General features: G+C 43.0%; 2 protein-coding genes across 2 annotated transcripts in view; one reads left to right on the top strand and one right to left on the bottom strand.

Moving 5' to 3' along the window:
- Positions 1 to 19,863, bottom strand: part of LOC132152130 (ubiquitin-conjugating enzyme E2 G2-like) — a 96,207-nt gene that overhangs the window by 45,397 nt on the left and 30,947 nt on the right. The window lies entirely within an intron of this gene.
- On the top strand, positions 1,007 to 19,479 carry LOC132152127 (N-acetylmuramoyl-L-alanine amidase-like). Its single transcript, XM_059560838.1, has 5 exons — positions 1,007 to 1,184; positions 14,297 to 15,145; positions 15,235 to 15,445; positions 18,791 to 19,088; positions 19,186 to 19,479. The coding sequence occupies exons 1-5, from the start codon at positions 1,121 to 1,123 to the stop codon at positions 19,204 to 19,206; spliced, it is 1,443 nt and encodes a 480-aa protein (XP_059416821.1). The 5' UTR covers positions 1,007 to 1,120; the 3' UTR covers positions 19,207 to 19,479.

Raw genomic sequence — 19,863 nt, forward strand, 5'->3', positions numbered from 1 at the left:
TTGTGTGAATCTTCACTGGTTTCAAAATTCAGTTCAATTACGATTATCATTATCAACTCAATATCACGATGCGTCACATTCTCAGTTTTCAATATTACTGCACATGGCTAAATTTTCATATAGCCTACACTTTTTAGCAATTTATTTTGTGCTAAATTAACATTTTATTATTATTTTTATATAAACACAGCAGGTTCAATTCATTTCAAGTTTATTTGTATAGCGCTTTTTACGATAAAAATCATTACAAAGCAACTTTACAGAAAATTACGTTTCTACAATATTTAGTAGTAGCTTATAACTGGTGACTGTCAGTTTGTGTGCATATGACAGGATTTTTCAGAAAAAATAATACAAGTCGTAGTCAGCTAGTCGACGATCTAATAAACATGTTGTTGGTTTAGATACAGTGATACGTTTATTTAGCTCTTCCTGTCCTATAGCCATGATGGTTATTTTTTAAAACAATTACTTATTTAAAATGTGTTCTTTAAGTGTCCAAAGGTTTACAGTGTTTTTTTTTCCTCAGCATTATTACTGTTTGTTTATCATGAGATCATCGACAGTGATAGCTTTTAACAGGCTGCATTCACACTAATGCATATACTCTTGTCCGCAAGAGGGAAGAATTTCTTAGCTGTTCTTGGAAATCAACATACTGTATCTCCACATGCTGTTACTAAACAGACGGTTGTAGTCATTCTTCAGGAAACTGAATGCACGTTCAATAACTAACTTTTTTTGTCATTACATTGTATAACACTATATCTAGCTATGACCTTTACCTCGTTTATTTCCAGTAACCTAGCTGGAACTTCTTATACAACAAACAAAACGGCAGGTCTGTCAGTCACTGCCATCCAAAAATCAATACTTGTTGTTTCATATTATGGGGAAGACCTTTACTCACATCAGAGTACAAACGTACACACTCATACACCCTCATACATGCAATCCTTCTGACACAGCACGAAACCAAGTTTTTCATGGTGGAATACACCACCTGACTAACACTGAATTACAGAATTTGGACTGGCTGTCCTGCCTTCAGTGTTTCAGCACTCTTACCTTGCATTCGTATCAATCACTTAGTACCGAATAGTAGCAATTAGTACTGATAATGACACCAGGAGCATTGTGGATTATTACCATGTCTGGGATATGTGTCGTTATTCAGAGTTCAGGTAAGTAAGTTATAAATGTTCTATTTAATTATATTCAGATTTCCATTTAATATATTTTATGTCACATTAAGTGCATTTATATGTACCCAAAATTAAGATTTCTGTTTAAATAAAGCAATAATTTGTATATTTTATGTATTTTTATGTCATGTAAATACTAAGTTTAAGTGAAATTGAAAGGCTGGAATATACTACACTAAAATGCAAACAATTTTTTAAAACAATAGGCATCAAATACTCTTTGACACTGACACTGTAAAGGGTTAGAGAGTAAAACTGAGATATATAAAAGTCTAAGAATCACACTACCAGACTTTCAAGTTTCAAACACCTTTTTTTTACCCTGTCAAAAACAATTATTTTCAGAGCAAGCCGTTTTGTAGCATTTTCCTTTAAATGTTAATAAGCTCTGTTGATCCCGCCCCTCTTTTCTGAGCTGCTCACTGATGGGCTGTTTGCTTTAGCCGCATTCATAAGGAAACTTGCTAATTAACACATTATTAGGAAAGACGATTTGCAAAGATTCATTAAAAAAACCTTATAGACCTCTATCTCGTCTACATCTGCAATGGCGGTGACACAAAGGCGGACTGATGACAACTCACTCAGGGTGGCTCTAAGGTAAAACAATTCAATTCAAGTTTATTTGTATAGTGCTTTTTACGATACAAATCATTACAAAGCAACTTTACAGAAAATTACGTTATATAATATTTATTAGTAGCTTATAAGTGGTGACTGTCAGTTTGTGCACATATGACAGGATTTTTCAGAAAAAATAATACAAGTCGTAGTCAGCTAGACAATGAACATTATAAACAGCAATTATTATATGATGCAGTCACACTTGTAGCAATATTTGTTAGTTCTGTATGTTGTTTCAATGTTAGCATCATCTGAGGTCCTCTGAGGGGTCAGCATCATCTCTTCTCCAGTGTTCTGGATCCTGACTGGAGTTCGTGTAAATCCTAGTTACCATGGTGTTTGGGAGCCAAATGTGAAAAAGCTCTACCTCCTTTAGTAGACTTTGCTATCCTAGGAATTACCAAAAGTCCAGCGTTTTGTGACCTTAGGGAGCATGATGGATTGTAACATGGTATAAGGCCAGTTAGGTACGCAGGAGCTAAACCATTTAGGGCCTTATAGGTAAGTAATGATAATTTGTAACTGATATGGAACTTAATATGTAGCCAGTGCAGAGACTGTAAAATTGGAGTAATATGATCATATTTTCTTGACCTGGTGAGGACTCTAGCCGCTGCATTTTGAACTACCAGTAGCTTGTTTATTGAAGATGCAGGATTCAATTCAATTCAATTCAAGTTTATTTGTATAGCGCTTTTTACAATACAAATCGTTACAAAGCAACTTTACAGAAAATTATGTTTCTACAATATTTAGTAGTAGCTAGTAGTTTGTGCACGTTTGACAGGATTTTAGAAAAATAAAAATAATAATAATAATAATACAAGACGTAGTCAGCTAGATGATGAACTATCAATATTATTAATTAATAGTTATTATAGGATGTAGTCACACATGTAGCAATAATTGTTAGTTCTGTTTGTTGATTCAAGGTTAGCATCATCTGGGGTCCTCTGAGGGTCAGCATCATCTCTTCTCAGGTGTTCTGGATCCAGACTGGAGCTTGTGTAAATCCTAGTTACCACGGGATGTAAATCCCGTGGCAAAACATAGAAACAAAATAGAGACATCATTAGCATAGCTGCTGATCCAACAAAGTAAAATTAGTTTAACCCAAGCTAAAGAATAAAAATGCAGATGCAACTACACTCACAATTTAAGAGATACATTATTCGAATGCTTGGCGAAAGAGATGCGTTTTTAATCTAGATTTAAACAGAGAGAGTGTGTCTGAACCCCGAACATTATCAGGAAGGCTATTCCAGAGTTTGGGAGCCAAATGTGAAAAAGCTCTACCTCCTTTAGTGGACTTTGCTATCCTAGGAACTACCAAAAGTCCAGCGTTTTGTGACCTTAGGGTGCGTGATGGGTTGTAGCGTGGTAGAAGGCTAGTTAGGTACGCAGGAGCTAAACCATTTAGGGCCTTATAGGTAAGTAATGATAATTTGTAACTGATACGGAACTTAATAGGTAGCCAGTACAGAGACTGTAAAATTGGGGTAATATGATTATATTTTCTTGACCTGGTAAGGACTCTAGCTGCTGCATTTTGGACTACCTGTAGCTTGTTTATTGACGAAGCAGGACAACCACCTAGAAGTCCATTACAATAGTCCAGTCTAGAGGTCATGAAAGCATGAACTAGCTTTTCTGCATCAGAAACAGATAACATGTTTCGTAGCTTGGCAATGTTTCTAAGATGGAAGAATGCGGTTTTTGTAACATTGGAAATATGATTTTCAAAAGACAAATTGCTGTCCAATATAACACCCAGATTTCTGACTGTAGAGGAAGTAACAGTACATCCGTCTAGTTGCAGATTGTAATCTACAAGATTCTGTGTGGTGTTTTTTGGTCCAATAATTAATATCTCTGTCTTATCCGAATTTAATTGGAGAAAATTATTTGTCATCCAATCTTTTACATTTTTAACACACTCTGTTAGCTTAGATAATTGGGAAGTTTCATCTGGTCTCGTTGAAATATATAGCTGAGTATCATCAGCATAACAGTGGAAGCTAATTCCGTATTTTCTAATAATATTACCAAGGGGCAACATGTATATTGAAAATAGAAGGGGACCTAGGACGGATCCTCATGGCACTCCATATTTTACTGATGATAAATGAGATGACACCCCATTTAAGTAAACAAAATGGTAGCGATCGGACAGGTAGGATCTAAACCATATTAGAGCCTGCCCTTGAATACCTGTATAGTTTTGTAATCAATCTATGAGTATGTCATGATCTATGGTGTCGAACGCAGCACTAAGATCAAGTAAGACTAGAAATGAGATGCAGCCTTGATCTGACGCAAGAAGCAGGTCATTTGTAATTTTAACAAGTGCAGTTTCTGTGCTATGGTGGGGCCTAAAACCTGACTGAAATTCTTCATACAGATCATTTTTATGCAGGAAGGTGCTCAATTTAGCAGACACAACTTTTTCTAAAATTTTAGACATAAATGGAAGATTTGAAATAGGCCTATAATTTGCCAGTACACTAGGATCTAGTTTTGGTTTCTTAATAAGAGGCTTGATAACCGCCAGCTTGAATGGTTTTGGGACGTGACCTAAAGATAACGACGAGTTAATGATATTGAGAAGCGGTTCTTCGGCTACAGGTAACAGCTCTTTTAGTAATTTAGTGGGTACAGGATCTAATAAACATGTTGTTGGTTTAGATACAGTGATAAGTTTATTTAGCTCTTCCTGTCCTATATTTGTAAAGCACTGCAGTTTATCTTTGGGTGCGATGGATGAAACTGAAGTGTTAGACGCTGTAGAATCTACATTCGCTATTGTATTTCTAATGTTATCTATTTTATCAGTGAAGAAATTCATAAAGTCATTACTATTTAACGTTGGTGGAATATTTGAATCAGGTGGCGTCTGGTAATTTGTAAATTTAGCCACTGTGCTAAATAAAAACCTTGGATTGTTTTGGTTATTTTCAATGAGTTTGTGGATATGCTCTGCCCTAGCAGTTTTTAGAGCCTGTCTATACCTGGAAATACTGTTTTTCCATGCAATTTTAAAAACTTCCAAGTTAGTTTTTCTCCATTTGCGTTCAAGACTACGAGTACTGTTATACCATGGCACAGTACGTTTTTCTCTAACCTTTTTCAATTTGATGGGGGCAACAGCTTCTAATGTATTAGAGAAAATAGTGCCCATGTTGTCAGTAATTTCGTCTAATTCATGTGTATTTTTGGGTACAAATAGCAGTTGAGATAGATCAGGCAGGTTATTTGCGAATCTGTCTTTGGTGGCTGGAACAATAGTTCTGCCCAGACGGTAACGCTGAGACATATAGTTAATATCAGTTATACGCAGCATGCACGATACAAGGAAATGGTCTGTAATATCATCACATTGGGGTACAATATCTATAGCAGTAAGATCGATTCCATGCGATATAATTAGATCTAGTGTATGATTAAAATGATGAGTGGGCCCGGTGACATTTTGCTTGACTCCAAAGGAGTTTATTAGGTCAGTAAACGCAAGTCCTAATGTATCATTTGCATTATCAACGTGAATATTAAAATCTCCCATGATTAGCGCCTTATCAACTGTAACTTGAAGGTCTGAGAGGAAATCTGCAAATTCTTTTAGGAATTCTGTATACGGCCCTGGTGGTCTATACACAGTAGCCAGAGCAAGAGATACATTAGATTTCTTTTGCATGTCTGACAGTGTAACATTTAGCAGAAGTATTTCAAAAGAGTTAAACCTGTATCCTGTTTTCTGGGTAACATTGAGAATATCACTATATATTGTTGCAACACCTCCTCCACGACCAGTCTGACGGGGCTCATGCTTATAACAGTAGTTTGGTGGAGTAGACTCATTTAGACCAAAATAATAATTTGGTTTTAGCCAGGTTTCAGTCAAGCAGAGTACATCAAAACTATTTTCTGTGATCATTTCATTTACAATAACTGCTTTGGGTGTGAGTGATCTAATATTTATGAGCCCAAACTTTAAAAATTGTTTTTGTTCATTTACTTTACATTTTTCTGGTTTAATTACGATAAGATTTTTTCTAGATCCTACATTATATTTTGACCTCACTATTCGGGGAACAGACACAGTCTTAATAGTTTTTACAGCACAAGTACTTTTATCATTTAAGCGGGTGGAACAAAACTCATCATAATAGTTATTAGAGAATTGTCTTACTAGTCACATGGAGCGAAGTGTCCTGGAGATGTTGTCAGAGAGCAGCTCCGCTCCGATTCTGCTGGGGTGTAATCCATCAGCGCGAAACAGCCTAGGACGCTCCCAGAAAAGATTCCAGTTATTAACAAATAGCAGTTTCTGTTCTTTACACCATGACAACAGCCATTCATTTAAAGCAAAAAGTCTACTGAACCTTTCGTGTCCTCGTCGATACGTGGGCAGTGGTCCTGACACGACGATCGTCGCCGCGGGCGTCGTGCTGCGAACCGTCTCGATCAGGCTGCTGAAGTCCCTCTTCAGCGTCTCCGTCTGCCGCAGCGTGGTGTCGTTAACCCCGGCGTGAAGCACGACCGCTCTGGGGCTCTCGTCGACCTTCAGGATCGCGGGTATCTGCGCAGAAACATCGAGAACACGAGCACCAGGCAAACAATGAGTGTGCACTTTACCTTCGGCTAACGTAGCACTTACGTGTCGGACGATGGAGTCTCCGATGATCACAGCGTCGCGTCCTGTCTCGCGGAGGGGAGCGAAGCGGTTCCGGATGGAGATGTCGAAGGCAGGAGGGGGAGAAGTCGTCGCCCGGGACCCGGCTCGCGTCCTCCGCTGTGGATGCACCCAGGGTCCGTGGTGTCCCGGCGTCGCAGTGAAGGACATCTGGGAAGATCGCGTCCTGGGTGCACCGGGCCTGTGCAGAGAAACACACGGAGTAGACGTGGTGGGACTGTTAGCAGATCGCTGTATACTTACCCCGGACTTGTGAGCGTCAGCCCGGGATGATTCCAGCGCGGTTCTCCGCTCTCTCAGCTGGGCCTGCCTCACCTCCAGGTCGCAAATCTGCTTTCCCACGGCCTCGAGCTCGAGCTGCACAGAGTGGAGACATTCATCCGCCATTAAAGCAAGTAACAGTGAGTACAGCAGTGGTAATGTGTGTGAATAGAGTATTAGCAATGTTAGCGCATTTAGCTGCAACCACGCCGCTGATGCTAACGGGCTAAAAGCTAATAGCGGACCCGGGAGATCAAAATAAAACTAGTGATAGCGAGGCGCTCTGATTGTTTTTGTTGTAGAATACAATAGAGGATATATTCACACGTTATATAAACGGAAACGATGATGTATAAAATTGATTTTTGAGTTAAAAATAGTCAATGAAAAGAATATAGTGATGGAGCTCAAACGCAGTACAGCCGCCAACAACAAACAGGAAGTGACGTCTACAGGACAACCACCTAGAAGTGCATTACAATAGTCCAGTCTAGAGGTCATGAATGCATCAACTAACATTTCTTCATCAGAAACAGCGTTCCCGGCGGAGCTGGTCCCGCTTCTGCTGAGGCAGAATGGCGGCTGCACTCGTGGGGTTCGCAAGTGGATTTGGTGGAGGGAATGGAGACGGGCCAGTCCCTATCTCCTTCCACTTCCGCCAGATCCGGCGCCCAATCTCTGGAGTCAGAAGCACGCTCTGCGGTTCCTTCCAATCAGGCAGAGGGATCGACGATCCGCCTCTCTTCCTCCGAGGAGGTCGATGTGGAGTCTGTCGACAGGGATTCGCCACCCCATTCGCCGCAATATGAGGAGCTCTTGGAGGTGGTTACTCGCATGGTGGCCAAATTAAGCATTGAGTGGCCCGGCAAAAAAACGACCGAACCGCAGCGAAGCAAGCTTGATGAACTCTTCCTGCGCGCAAGTCAGCCACCTCCCAACTGGAGAGCATGGCTATAGAGCGATGCCCCGGGTGGAACAGACGCTCGCGAGCTATCTGTCCCCCGGCGCGGGCATCGTCTCTGAAGGCCCCGGCATTGCCCTCAAAGCCACTCAGAACAACATCTGCTTTGGTGGGCAAAGGGTATGCGGCTACAGGTCAGGCTGGTGCGTGTCTGCACACCATGGCGGTGTTAAAGGCGTACCAAGCCGACCTGGTTAAAGAGCTAGACGAGGGAGAGGAGATCAAGTCCCATGATATTTCAGAGCTAAGAAGGACCGCTGATCTCTCCCTCCGCGCCACCAAGGAGACCGCCCGAGCAATCGGTGCAGCTATGGTGGCCGTGGAGAGGCACTTATGGTTGACCCTGTCTGATATGAAAGAGCGGGGGATTCGACCGTGATGCAGGCACGATTGTCCCCTGCTCGTATCGAGTCAATCCTCATCTTAGTCGAGAGAGTCAGAGAAGGCCAGTCACTTACTGTCAAACAATTTCAGAGATTGTTGGGTCTGATGGCAGCTGCGTCCAACGTGATACCTCTTGGCCTGCTGTACATGAGACCCCTACAGTGGTGGCTCAAGACCAAGGGATTTTCCCCGAGGGGCAATCCACTTCACACTATCAAGGTTAAATGTTGATGGAATATTTGAATCATGTGGCATCTGGTTATTTGTTAATCTAGCCACTGTGTTAAATAAAAACATCTCGGTTACATAAGTAACCATGGTTCCCTGAATAGGGAACGAGATGCTGCGGTGACGTCACCACTATGGGAACACCTTCGGTGTGACGAATTTCTGAAGCCCTATACCATCCCGCCAATCCTATTGGCCAAATAGCGCTTGGCACCGCCCCACGCATGCATACGCATTATATACCTGGGTGCCGCGCGCCTTTTCACTCAGATTTCATGACCTCTCGTGGAATGAGCTTTAACTCCTAAGGGCGAAGCGAGCCCGCGCGCCTCATAGGCTAAAGATATTGCCTCCACCAGCCAATGTGACATGCGCTGTTTTGTAACCTTATGGCCTTTATTCTTATGTCCAAAACAGACAAACAGCTGGTCAGACTCACGCCATGGGGCAGTACGATCCACATAAGTCTTTAAAGCTCTTACATGGCAGAGACTTAGATCTCCAGACCCCGCCTTAGCAGGGGATAAAGCCTCCAGGACCACCTGCTGAAAGCGAAAGGGATTAGACGCGACCTTAGGGACATAATTAGGCCTCGGTCGCAACAACACCTTCACAGAGCCTGGTGCAAATTCCATGCATGAAGGTGAAACAGAGAGAGCCTGTAAATCCCCAACTCTCTTGAGGGAGGATAAAGCCATAAGAAGAATAGTCTTCAGAGTCAGAATTTTATCAGGTACAGTTTCCAAGGGCTCAAACAGGTGCCCTGATAAACCGTGCAACACAATGGATAAATCCCATGAAGGAACTCGCACGGGGCGGAAAGGCCTCAGCCGCCGCGCACCCTGTATGAAATGAGAAACCAGTGGATGACGGCCCACCGAGGCACCATCTATATACTCGTGGTAAGCTGAAATGGCTGCCACGTAAACCTTTAGAGTGGCTGGTGTCACTCCATCCGAAAAACGGTCCTGAAGGAACTCCAGTACTGAAGCCACTGGGCAGTAAACTGGATCCACATTATGAGTTTCACACCAGGTCGTAAACAGTCTCCACTTGAAAGCATATAAGCGTCTCGTAGAGGCTGCACGGGAATTCAGTATAGTCTCGGTAGTATCAACAGAAAGACCGGGACATACTAACTTAGGCCACGCGCACAGTTTCCACAGATCTGGCCTCGGGTGCCAAATCAGTCCCTGTGCTTGCGATAATAAATCCTTTCTGAGGGGAATCTCCCATGGAGAGCCCGCTAACAGACTGATCAGGTCCGCAAACCACGGCTGTGTGTGCCACCGCGGAGCCACCAGCAGCAGCTGTTTCACTTTGTCCAGCCGTACTCTGCATAATACCGCTGGAAACAAACGAATAGGGGGAAAAGCATACAAGCTGGTCCTGGGCCAGCTGTGAGCTAACTCATCCAAGCCCAGGGGCAATGGAGGGCATAGGGAGAACCATAGCGGGCAATGCGTAGTCATGTTCGACGCGAATAAATCCACTCTCGCTTCTCCGAAAATCTGCCATAAGTGATTCACTGTTTGGGGGTGCAATCTCCATTCCCCTTGCTCCAGAGTCTGTCTGGATAGCAAATCCGCTCCGAAGTTCAATCGTCCGGGGGCATGAACAGGGCATTTGTTCTGAGACCAAAGAAGAACACGCCTCGCCAGCCTGCACAGGGGGCGAGAGCGCAATCCTCCTTGATGATTCAGGTATGACACAACCGCCGTGTTGTCTGACCTGAGCAGCACATGACGACCGATCAGCAGGTTCGAGAAATACTGGAGAGCCAGAAAAACTGCCAGTAATTCCAACCTGTTTATGTGCCAACTGCGTTGCGCCGCTGTCCACACTCCGTGGGCTGGGCGCCCTTGACAAACAGCTCCCCAGTCGGTCAAAGACGCATCCGTCGTGACAGTCTCTTGGGAAGCACAAATCCCCAGCCGAACTCTAGTCAGGAGAAACTCGGTTGACATCCATAGTTTTAACGACATCACACACCTCCGTGTCATCGAAATCGTCTGATGCGGAAGACAACGGGGTGAAATATTTAGTCTTTTCGTCTACCACTGAAAAGGGCGCATGTGAAGTAATCCCAGACGAATTACGGGAAATGCCACTGCCATTAGACCTAAAAGTCTGAGGCACAATTTCACTGTGCGACCCGCTTTGAAGCGCCGCATGCATGCCGCAATCGACTGAGCGCGCGGGAGAGAAAGCTTTGCTGTCATCGCGCGAGAGTCCAAGTCTATTCCCAGAAAGGTTATCCGTTGAGAGGGGATTAAAACACTTTTCTGGAAATTTGTGCGTAAGCCAAGGCTGCTTAAATGATTCAGCACAAGATCCCGATGAGAGTGCTTGATTCTGGGATTGCGCTAACACCAGCCAATCGTCCAAGTAATTTAAAACACGAATGCCCTGGAGCCGCAATGGGGCCAGAGCTGCATCCATGCATTTTGAGAAAGTGCGGGGAGCCAGAGCTAAGCCAAAGGGAAGAACGCGGTACTGATACGCTTTGCCCTCTAAAGCGAATCTGAGGAACTTCCTGTGTCTCTTGATGATCTGAATATGAAAGTATGCATCCTTCAGATCGATTGTGACAAACCAGTCGTTTGGTTGAATTTGAGACAAAATAGACTTTACCGTCAACATCTTGAATTTGCTCAGCCTGAGTGCAAGATTCAGACGGCGTAAATCCAGAATGGGCCGCAACCCGCCGTCTTTTTTTGGTACCACAAAATAACAGCTGTAAAACCCTGACTCCATCTGAGAGGGGTGTACTTCTTCTATAGCCCCTTTGCTCAGCAGAGTTGACATCTCCTGTCGCAGCACCGCTATTTCCATCGGTTTCATCACCGTGGAAAGAATTCCGCGGAAAGGAGGAGGGCCTCTTCGAAACTGAATGGTGTATCCATGACAAATTGTGCGTAACACCCATTGAGAAATGCCGGGCAAGCGGCACCGTTTCCTGCAACGGTGTCATACACGTTAAAACGTCCGGGCCCGAAAAGCTCTTGGCGTTCGTGCACAGGGGAAGTGTATGCATAAAAGCCGTTGCGTCTCGTTGTGTATAATCCTGAAACGTGTCCACGGCAGGAATTAGACCAACAGATTGAACATCGGGCTCTGCCGCTAGCGAAAAAGCGGCGGCTGTGCGAGCCGTCATAAACGGGCCGTCTGTGCGGGACCCTTGAATCGCCCCTCGAATTCTGAAAGCAGGATTGCGCAGAATGTCTGAGGGAGCGTTTGGCGTTACAGCTCGATCCAATGCTGCTCGAGGCACTGTTTGCGGCGAGACAGTCAAAGTTTGAGCATGGGGACTGCAATGAGAGTGTTGGATGCGCGAAAGCGGTCCAAGAGCGCTCTCTGGCGGAGGGCACAGTCCCTGGCAAGCAGCGAAAAGATCAGGAGCTGCTATTCGGTGCCCGAGAATGAGAGGCATTGGCCGTCGAACTCAGGTTTAACCTCTTGCGCTGATGTTGGCGAGCTGATGGGAAAACCTTAGGGCCCCAGTCCTTGCGAGGGAGCGCCATAGGCGAAGGCTCTTACCGAGAGGCAACTCGCTGGCGGTGAGAGGAGGTCGAGCGGGAACGCGCGTGCGCCTGTAGGCGTTCAACCTCCCTGGGTCTGCGGGGAATCAGCTGGCGGAAAGCGGCTGATTGCTGGTTCGCTGCCCTGAATTTTTTGAACACCACTGAAGTGACAGCCCCTCCGAACAAACCGTCCTTGGAAACAGGGGCATCCATGAGGAAAGATTTGTCCTTTTCCTTAATGTCGGTGAGATTAAGCCAGAGGTGGCGCTCAACCGTAATCAAACCGGCCATGGAACGGCCCACTGCTCGAGCAGTATGCATGGTAGCACGTAGCGCCAAATCCGTTGCCCGCCGCAGTTCCTTTACTGCCTCGGGTGTGATACCTTTCCCTTCGTCTAGTTCCTTTAATAGCTCCGCTTGGTAGGCCTGGAGGACCGCCATAGAGTGGAGCGAAGCAGCCGCCTGGCCAGCGGCCATGTAGGATTTCCCAACTAGGCTAGACGTGACTCGACACACCTTAGAGGGAAGAAGGGGGCGAGACTTTCATGCCGCGGACGAATTAGGCGCGAGGTGTTCGGCGAGAGTCTCTTCCACCGGAGGCACTGCTGCATAGCCATGGTTCGCCATGTCAGAGATGGTGGCGAAATCCGCGGCCGCAGCATTAGTAATCAGAGCTGAGAACGGCTTTTTCCAGGACCTCGAAACCTCTTGGTGGAGGTCCGGGAAAAAAGGTAAAGGCCTCCGGGGCTGTGCAGGTGTCCGACTGGTTAAAAAACGGTCGTCCAGCGTAGAGGAAGGTTGGGCCTCGGCCTTCTCAGCCTCCCAATCCAGCCCCAATTTACCCACCGCACGAGAAACCACGTCCAACAGCTCGCTGTAGGAGGGGGAAACATGCCTCTCCTGTCCGCTAGGAGGGAGAGGGCTAGTGTCGGTCGCGAAGTCCTCAGGCCCCGAGGCCACGGTAGATAAAACGTCATCCTCATAGCGTCCACAACCAAAGGAGATGGTACTAAATGCCTCCGTTGTGGGCTGTGAATCCTCGTTAGAGAAAACGACAGGCTCAATAAAACTTTTACTCTGCACCAGGGTAGGGGAGAGCGAGCGATGTGGAGAATATTCCAGTGCTGCGCTGTCCTCGAAATCCATGTCGCACGTGTCACCCCAAGCTATCACCTCGTGCGGTGCCTCGGAAGTCGCAGAAGTGACATGGCGGGGGTTAGACACGGGGGCGACGTCGGAAAATACTTCCACCCTCGAGTGCAGTACTCTGAGCCGCAGGCCATCACAATGGGGACAAGAGGAAAGGCCGCTAAGCGCCGCCTGTGCGTGATGTAAACCGAGACATACTACGCACCTGTCATGAGTGTCTCCCTTCGTGATGTACCTGGTACACGGCTCCTTGCATTTCCGAAAACTCATCGCGTCCGCGAAGAGGAGTTGACACTGCTCGTAGAAATCGCTGGAGAACGCGAGATGAATTCTAGGGCATAGATGATTCGCTTTCCTGAAGGAAATGAAATCTGAGCGAAATGGCGCGCGGCACACAGATATATGATGCGTACGCATGCGTGGGGCGGTGCCAAGCGCTATTTGGCCAATAGGATTGGCGGGATGGTATAGGGCTTCAGACATTCGTCACACCGAAGATGTTCCCATAGTGGTGACGTCACCGCAGCATCGAAGTGACCAATGAAAGGGAACCTTGGATTGTTTTGGTTATTTTCAATGAGTTTGTGGATATGCTCGGCCCTGGCAGTTTTTAGAGCCTGTTTATAGCTGGACCAGGGACGTGCACAGACATTTTGAGGGGCAGGGGCTCAAGTGAAATAAAGGGCACTTCTCATAATTAGGTTTTTTTTTTTTTTTTTTTTTACAAAAAAGTATATATATATATATATATATATATATATATATATATATATATATATATATATATATATATATATATATATATATATATTAACACAACTCTGACTTCCTTTAAAAAAAAAATAATTTAAAAAGTTAATTAATTTTATCTTCCTCAAACTCACACAATTGTTTCATTTTCAAAAGATGTCTACAAAATAATCAGTTCACAGAAACCATGGTCTCCTTAGTATTCACTAGGTTTATAGAGCAGCAAAGGAAACCATTCCACAATGTGCATGTTTTGAAAACATTTTCTATGCTACTAGTTTCAAGTATATATGAAGAGTTCAGATGCAAAAGCCTCTAAGTGCCATCTGAAATTTTCTCATGAGCTTTTTTTTTCAAGCTCGTATTTAAGTTCAGTAATTTAACTTAAATGACAATTAATCTGTAATTTTCATTGCCAGAATAGAAGAATACCTCAACTACCCCAAAACCTTCTGTTGCTTGACTATAACTCCACATAAATAATTAATGTGTCTTACGTAATTATATATTTTGGTTACAGCAGTACATCTGAGGAACATGGAGCATTTTATAATGGCTGTTACACACTTAGAAGATTTAAACCCAGGAATAAGTCCACTGGCTTTAGTGACAAGTCTAAACAAAATTGCAGACAGAAGTGTCAATGTCACACATGACTTTATGGGATCATCTGACAATGAAGATGATATTCACTGCAGAAATGACAGTTTTATCACAGAGCAGCTGAATACAAACCACAATCTCTCCCATTTCTTGAAAAAACTCATTCATCATTTCATAACAGATGATCATGAAGAGAGGGGAGTTGTTCTGATTCCCGATGGAACAACAGTTGCTCTTGCTCCTCTCCTTTTAGGACTTCAATATGGGCTACAGGCTAACAAGGACAGTAACCAACCTCATGGTTTCTACCTACTCTCACTGGCCAAGTACTTAGCCACATCACTTCTGCAGTTTGAGAATGCAACACCATCTGAGCGATTCAGCCTGGATGGTTGTTGGGACAGTGTATCTGCTCCCATGGTTTTTACTCTTTCAGGCATGCCATCCTTTGCCACTGATGCTCTGGTCCATGGCGGAATGGATGGAGCCATACTTGGGAAGCATCTTTCTGTTGTTAACTGCTCTGAAGTAAATTTAAGCACACTACTGAAGAGCTACTATTTAAGGACTGTGGAAGAGTTGGATCATGTCTCAGATTCTCACCTGAGGGGCCGCTATCGCAGAAAGAATTTTAAAAAGATCACAAATTCATCACTGCTTCAAGAGAAGGTAGCAGAAGCACTACATAGTCATCCACAGAAAGGAGACCTTGGGATTGAGAGTCTAATAGAAAAAGGAATTAAAGAGTTTATGCTACGTTATATGGGTAAGTGTAGTTACGTCCAGTTGGACCAATAAAACTTATGTTAAAATGCTGGTGTTACACCTACAATTGCCATGCTTACCCTCCTTCAGAGTGTCCTGCCATCATTCCAAGATGTATGTGGGAAGCAGCACTGCCCCAGGTTCCTCTCAGCCCTCTGTCTCCACCATTGCCATTTCTGTATGTTCACCACACAGAGATTCCTAGCAAACCCTGTCGAAATCTTCAGATGTGTTCCAAAAATATGAGGGCGATGCAACATTTCCACCAGAAGGGGCGGGGTTGGTTTGACATCGGCTACAGGTAACATCTGCTTCTGCATGATTCTGTCACAAACATATGTTCTGTTTTTCTCAACCTAGTGTGCTGCCTACAAAGGGGGCCATCGTAATGGGAAAGCTTTTCCAAACAGTAGGTGTTCTTAGTGGAGAAAGCAATCCCAGAATGCATTGCAATGTAGACTTTTTTTAAGAACTTTTATAAAACTAAACAAATATTTAGAAATACTGAGAAATTATATTTAAGCAATTATAGTGTATATCAAAATCAGAGTATGCAAAGAAATCAGATATATTTAAAATACTAGGCAGGCTACTGTACATACTTTGTAGTACGTGTTGTGCTAATATTACATTCAGTCATTGAGTCTGTTTCACTCTTTTGCTGTTTCTAGAAAACCAGACACTTACTAAGTAGGAACTTCTCTTTCTAAGTAGTAATTATTTCACAACCATTAAAAAAGTATATTAATGTGTGTAGTATGAATGTAATCTGTATGTACTCCATTCGTCATTCGTATAAACGAATGAATTATAAATTTTTTGACTGATTGCCATAACATCCTAGTTGTTTAGAAATTTACTTGGTGTGCTCTTCAACAATGATAACCTACATCAAGGATCCTCAAATCTTTAACGTGGCTGACACTCCCTCTGAGTTAAAACAAACCAATATCCCGGACTAATTCATTTACTCAAACAGTACACTGACTGAACTGCTGTGAAGAGAGAACTGAAGATGAACACCAAGCCAAGCCAGATAACGAACAAAAGACTGACTCGTTCACGAGAACCGTTTCTGTCAGACGTGTCCGATTCGAGAACTGAGGAGCTGATGATAACTGCGCATGTGTGATTCAGCGTGAAGCAGACCGACACACAGCGTGTCTGAACCGAACTGGTTCTTTTGATGATTGATTCTGAACTGATTCTGTGCTAATGTTATGAGCCCAGGTAGCCTGGTTAAAACCACACCCTTTTCAGTTGAAACTGAGTTAGGGTCTGGCAAAGCCTATTAGACGTCTCGTTTCTAAAGGGGCGTCACCAACGGACCTCGTTCAAATGCCTCTGGGCGCAATTGGATAGACCTAAAACCAATCAGAGCGATGAAGGAGATGACGTAAGACAGCGATAACATCTTTTTTAGATATGAATGCTTCAAGTGTTGTTCTTTGCTCGGGTTTTAACGCAAAGTTAAAGTTTAAATCACTTAAAACAGACGCGATAGCAGTTTCGAACGAATGTTCCTCTGCAGCATCCATCTTTGTAATGTACAAAATCTGCTTTACCTTCGCTGCGCTGTCGTCATTGTGTAAACCCCGCCTCAACGTTTCTGATTGGTGCCGCGATTTCGGCAGCACAGAAACGAGCTAGATAGTCCTCTTTGCCAGACTATTCTGTAGAGAGAATTGAAATTCGCCGGAAGCAGTCTGGGTTTTCCCAGGCTAGAGCCCAGGTAAACCGAAGGCTTGAATCAAGGGCAATCATCGCCAATGACACCATTATGTCGAGCGCAAAAGAACTGGTGAACCGTTTTCTTCAACCGATTTATTGAATCGAACTGTCCGAAAGAACTACTGGTGATCCAAAAAACGATGCAACCGGTTCTTGACTCGTGAACGAATCATTATCTGGCTCGGCTCGGTGTTCATCTTCAGTTCTCTCTTCACAGCAGTTCAGTCAGTGTACTGTTTGAGTGCATGAATTACTCCGGGATATTGGTTTGTTTGAACTCAGAGGGAGTGTCAGACAAATTTAAAAACTTTACAGCTCAAGTCATTTGTGGATTAATGCGTATTGGAGACGCGAACTGTTTAAAGCGATTCAGTTCGATTTGGTGAACTGGTTCAAAAAGATCCGGTTACATCAAATGATTCGTTCGAGAACCGGATATGACAAACTGCTTTGATTTGAACTCTCTCACAACAGACACATAAGAGAAGACAATGCTGAATAAAGTCATAGTTTTTGCTATTTTTGGACCAAAATGTATTTTCGATGCTTAAAAATATTCTAACTGACCCTCTGATGTCACATGGACTACTTTGATGATGATTTTCTTACCTTTCTGGACATGGACAGTAGACCGTACACACAGTTTCAATGGAGGGACTGAGAGCCCTCGGACTAAATCTAAAATATCTTAAACTGTGTTCCGAAGATAAATAGAGGTCTTACTGGTTTGGAACGACATGAGGGTGAGTTAATAATGACATAATTATGATTTTTGGGTGAACTATTCCTTTAAGAAAAACAACACACATACATAAATCCATATATGTATCTATACATCAGTTGTGTTGCTTCAGTGCAATTTACAAATCCTCTCCCCCATGGCCTCATGGAATAGTAAAATTTCAATTGGATGTGCGAATTCAGACATTCTATTCTTTAACATACTATTTTTAGCCTATATAGTAGGGAAGTTTGAATACTCCGGTACAGCTTTGCTTAATCTCAGTGGAAAATAAAACCAAAAATGGCAGATAAGGCAATCCTATATTTCATTCAATACTGGAAATAGCTTAGCTAAATTAAAAATGTATCATTTTATCCATTATTTGTGTGTATTATATAATGTTCCAAACCTGTAAGACCTTCGTTCATCTTTAGAATACAAAGTAAGATATTGTTGATAAGATCCGAGAGCTTTCTGACCCTGCATAGACAGCAAAGCAACTGAAACATTCAAGGACCAGAAATTAGGTTGTTAGGACATCGAGAATACTTTTTGTCACAAAGAAAACAAAAATATTAACTTTATTCAACAATTTCTTACCTTCCATGTTAGTCTTCGATGTGCGTTCACTGTATGCGTGTGGTGCTGCTAATGCAGGAGCCACCGTTCGGATGTAGAACAAGCATGCACTGCACCTTGTTCACAAGCAGAGGTACACTCGTGAACACGCATCAAAGACTGGCACAGAAAAAAAGAAGAATTCTAGAAGAATTTTAACAATGTACATACTACGTTTCCGGGCCTTGAACGTGGTAGTTGCATTGCTGTCTATGCAGGGTCAGTAAACTCTCAGATTTCATCAAAATATCTTAATTGTTGGGTGAACTATCCCTTTAAGTGAGGAGCACAAAGTTTTTGCCTATGTAAAGCATTTCAAAACAGTTCCTTATGAGGTTACATGTTAGTTAGGATGCTGCCTTAGAAACCTGCAGCTGGTTTTAGAACAGCTATAATGTTAAAATGTCAAATGCTTCAAAGAAGAATTTACCTACTTTGTGGTTTTTGTACAAACATTTACAACCATATTTTTCCCCAATTTATATTTGTATCTATTTTCTTTGAGTAGATTGCATGCGAAAGTCAGAATCTTTTGTAAGTATTAGAGTATTTGTATGTCGCTGTCTCTCCAAGCTTTGTTGTTGGATCGGATGGCTACATCTACGAAGGTCGAGGCTGGACGTCAGTAGGGGCTCATACTAAAGGACGGAATACTGTTGGGTATGGTGTTGCTTTCATTGGTAACTACACTGCTCATTTACCCTCCCGATATGACATGGAGCTATTGCACCATCATCTGGTCAAATGTGGAGTGAGCAATGGATTTCTGCAGAAGAATTTTACCATTCTGGGACACAGACAAGTAGTAGCAACCACGAACTGTCCAGGGGATTCACTGTATTCTGAGATAACAAACTGGGAGCACTATAAAGTACGTAGGATGTTATACTCAGACATGTAGAAGTTTAATGCTAGAAATGCTTGTCATCCTAACACATCAATCTGTGTCTGTACCGTGTTTTTCACAGGATACGGATCCTTTTCAGTAACAGTGTGGACATCTGCTGACACTGACATGACAATGCAAGACAGCTGTAATGACCACGACAATGAAACTCACTAATTAGCATGACAAATACACTTAATTTTAAATATAATTTAAAAGTTAAAAGGTTGCCACATAGATGTACGATTATCAGCATAAAACAGAACATTAGCATTACTTTGTACATTGGTTGGGAGTCTGTATGAAACACTGAAATGTTATTATACTATATGTAAGTGAGAATTACATGTGCCAAAATAAACAAAGTGATCTCTAATCTTACATCTTGAATTTTATATATGTCAGTTTAAAATGAAGGAAAGGTTGACAAGATTGCTTTAGTCTTTACCGCAACAGGAAGTGGTTTTCATAGCATGCTCCAGAGTGAACAGGATGTCCTGCTGTTGTGACAGGAAATGTAACCGTCACTGTACAAAACAAGCAGGTATTTAGTTTAAACTTTCAACTCTGTTCAAATTTAATTAACAAAATTGAATCTTGATCATGTTGCGCTATGATATTCATAAGTATTTTACCAGTCACAACCCTACCAATTCAGTTCAAACTCAAATAGAATGTATACAAATAAGAACAAAACATGATCAAATTAAAGATTATGCTCTCTAGAGTTTCCACTAATAAAAAAGAACATAGAAAAGAA

The sequence above is a fragment of the Carassius carassius genome, chromosome 10 (genome assembly GCF_963082965.1).
Source record: "Carassius carassius chromosome 10, fCarCar2.1, whole genome shotgun sequence".
In the NCBI taxonomy this organism is placed as follows: domain Eukaryota; kingdom Metazoa; phylum Chordata; class Actinopteri; order Cypriniformes; family Cyprinidae; genus Carassius; species Carassius carassius.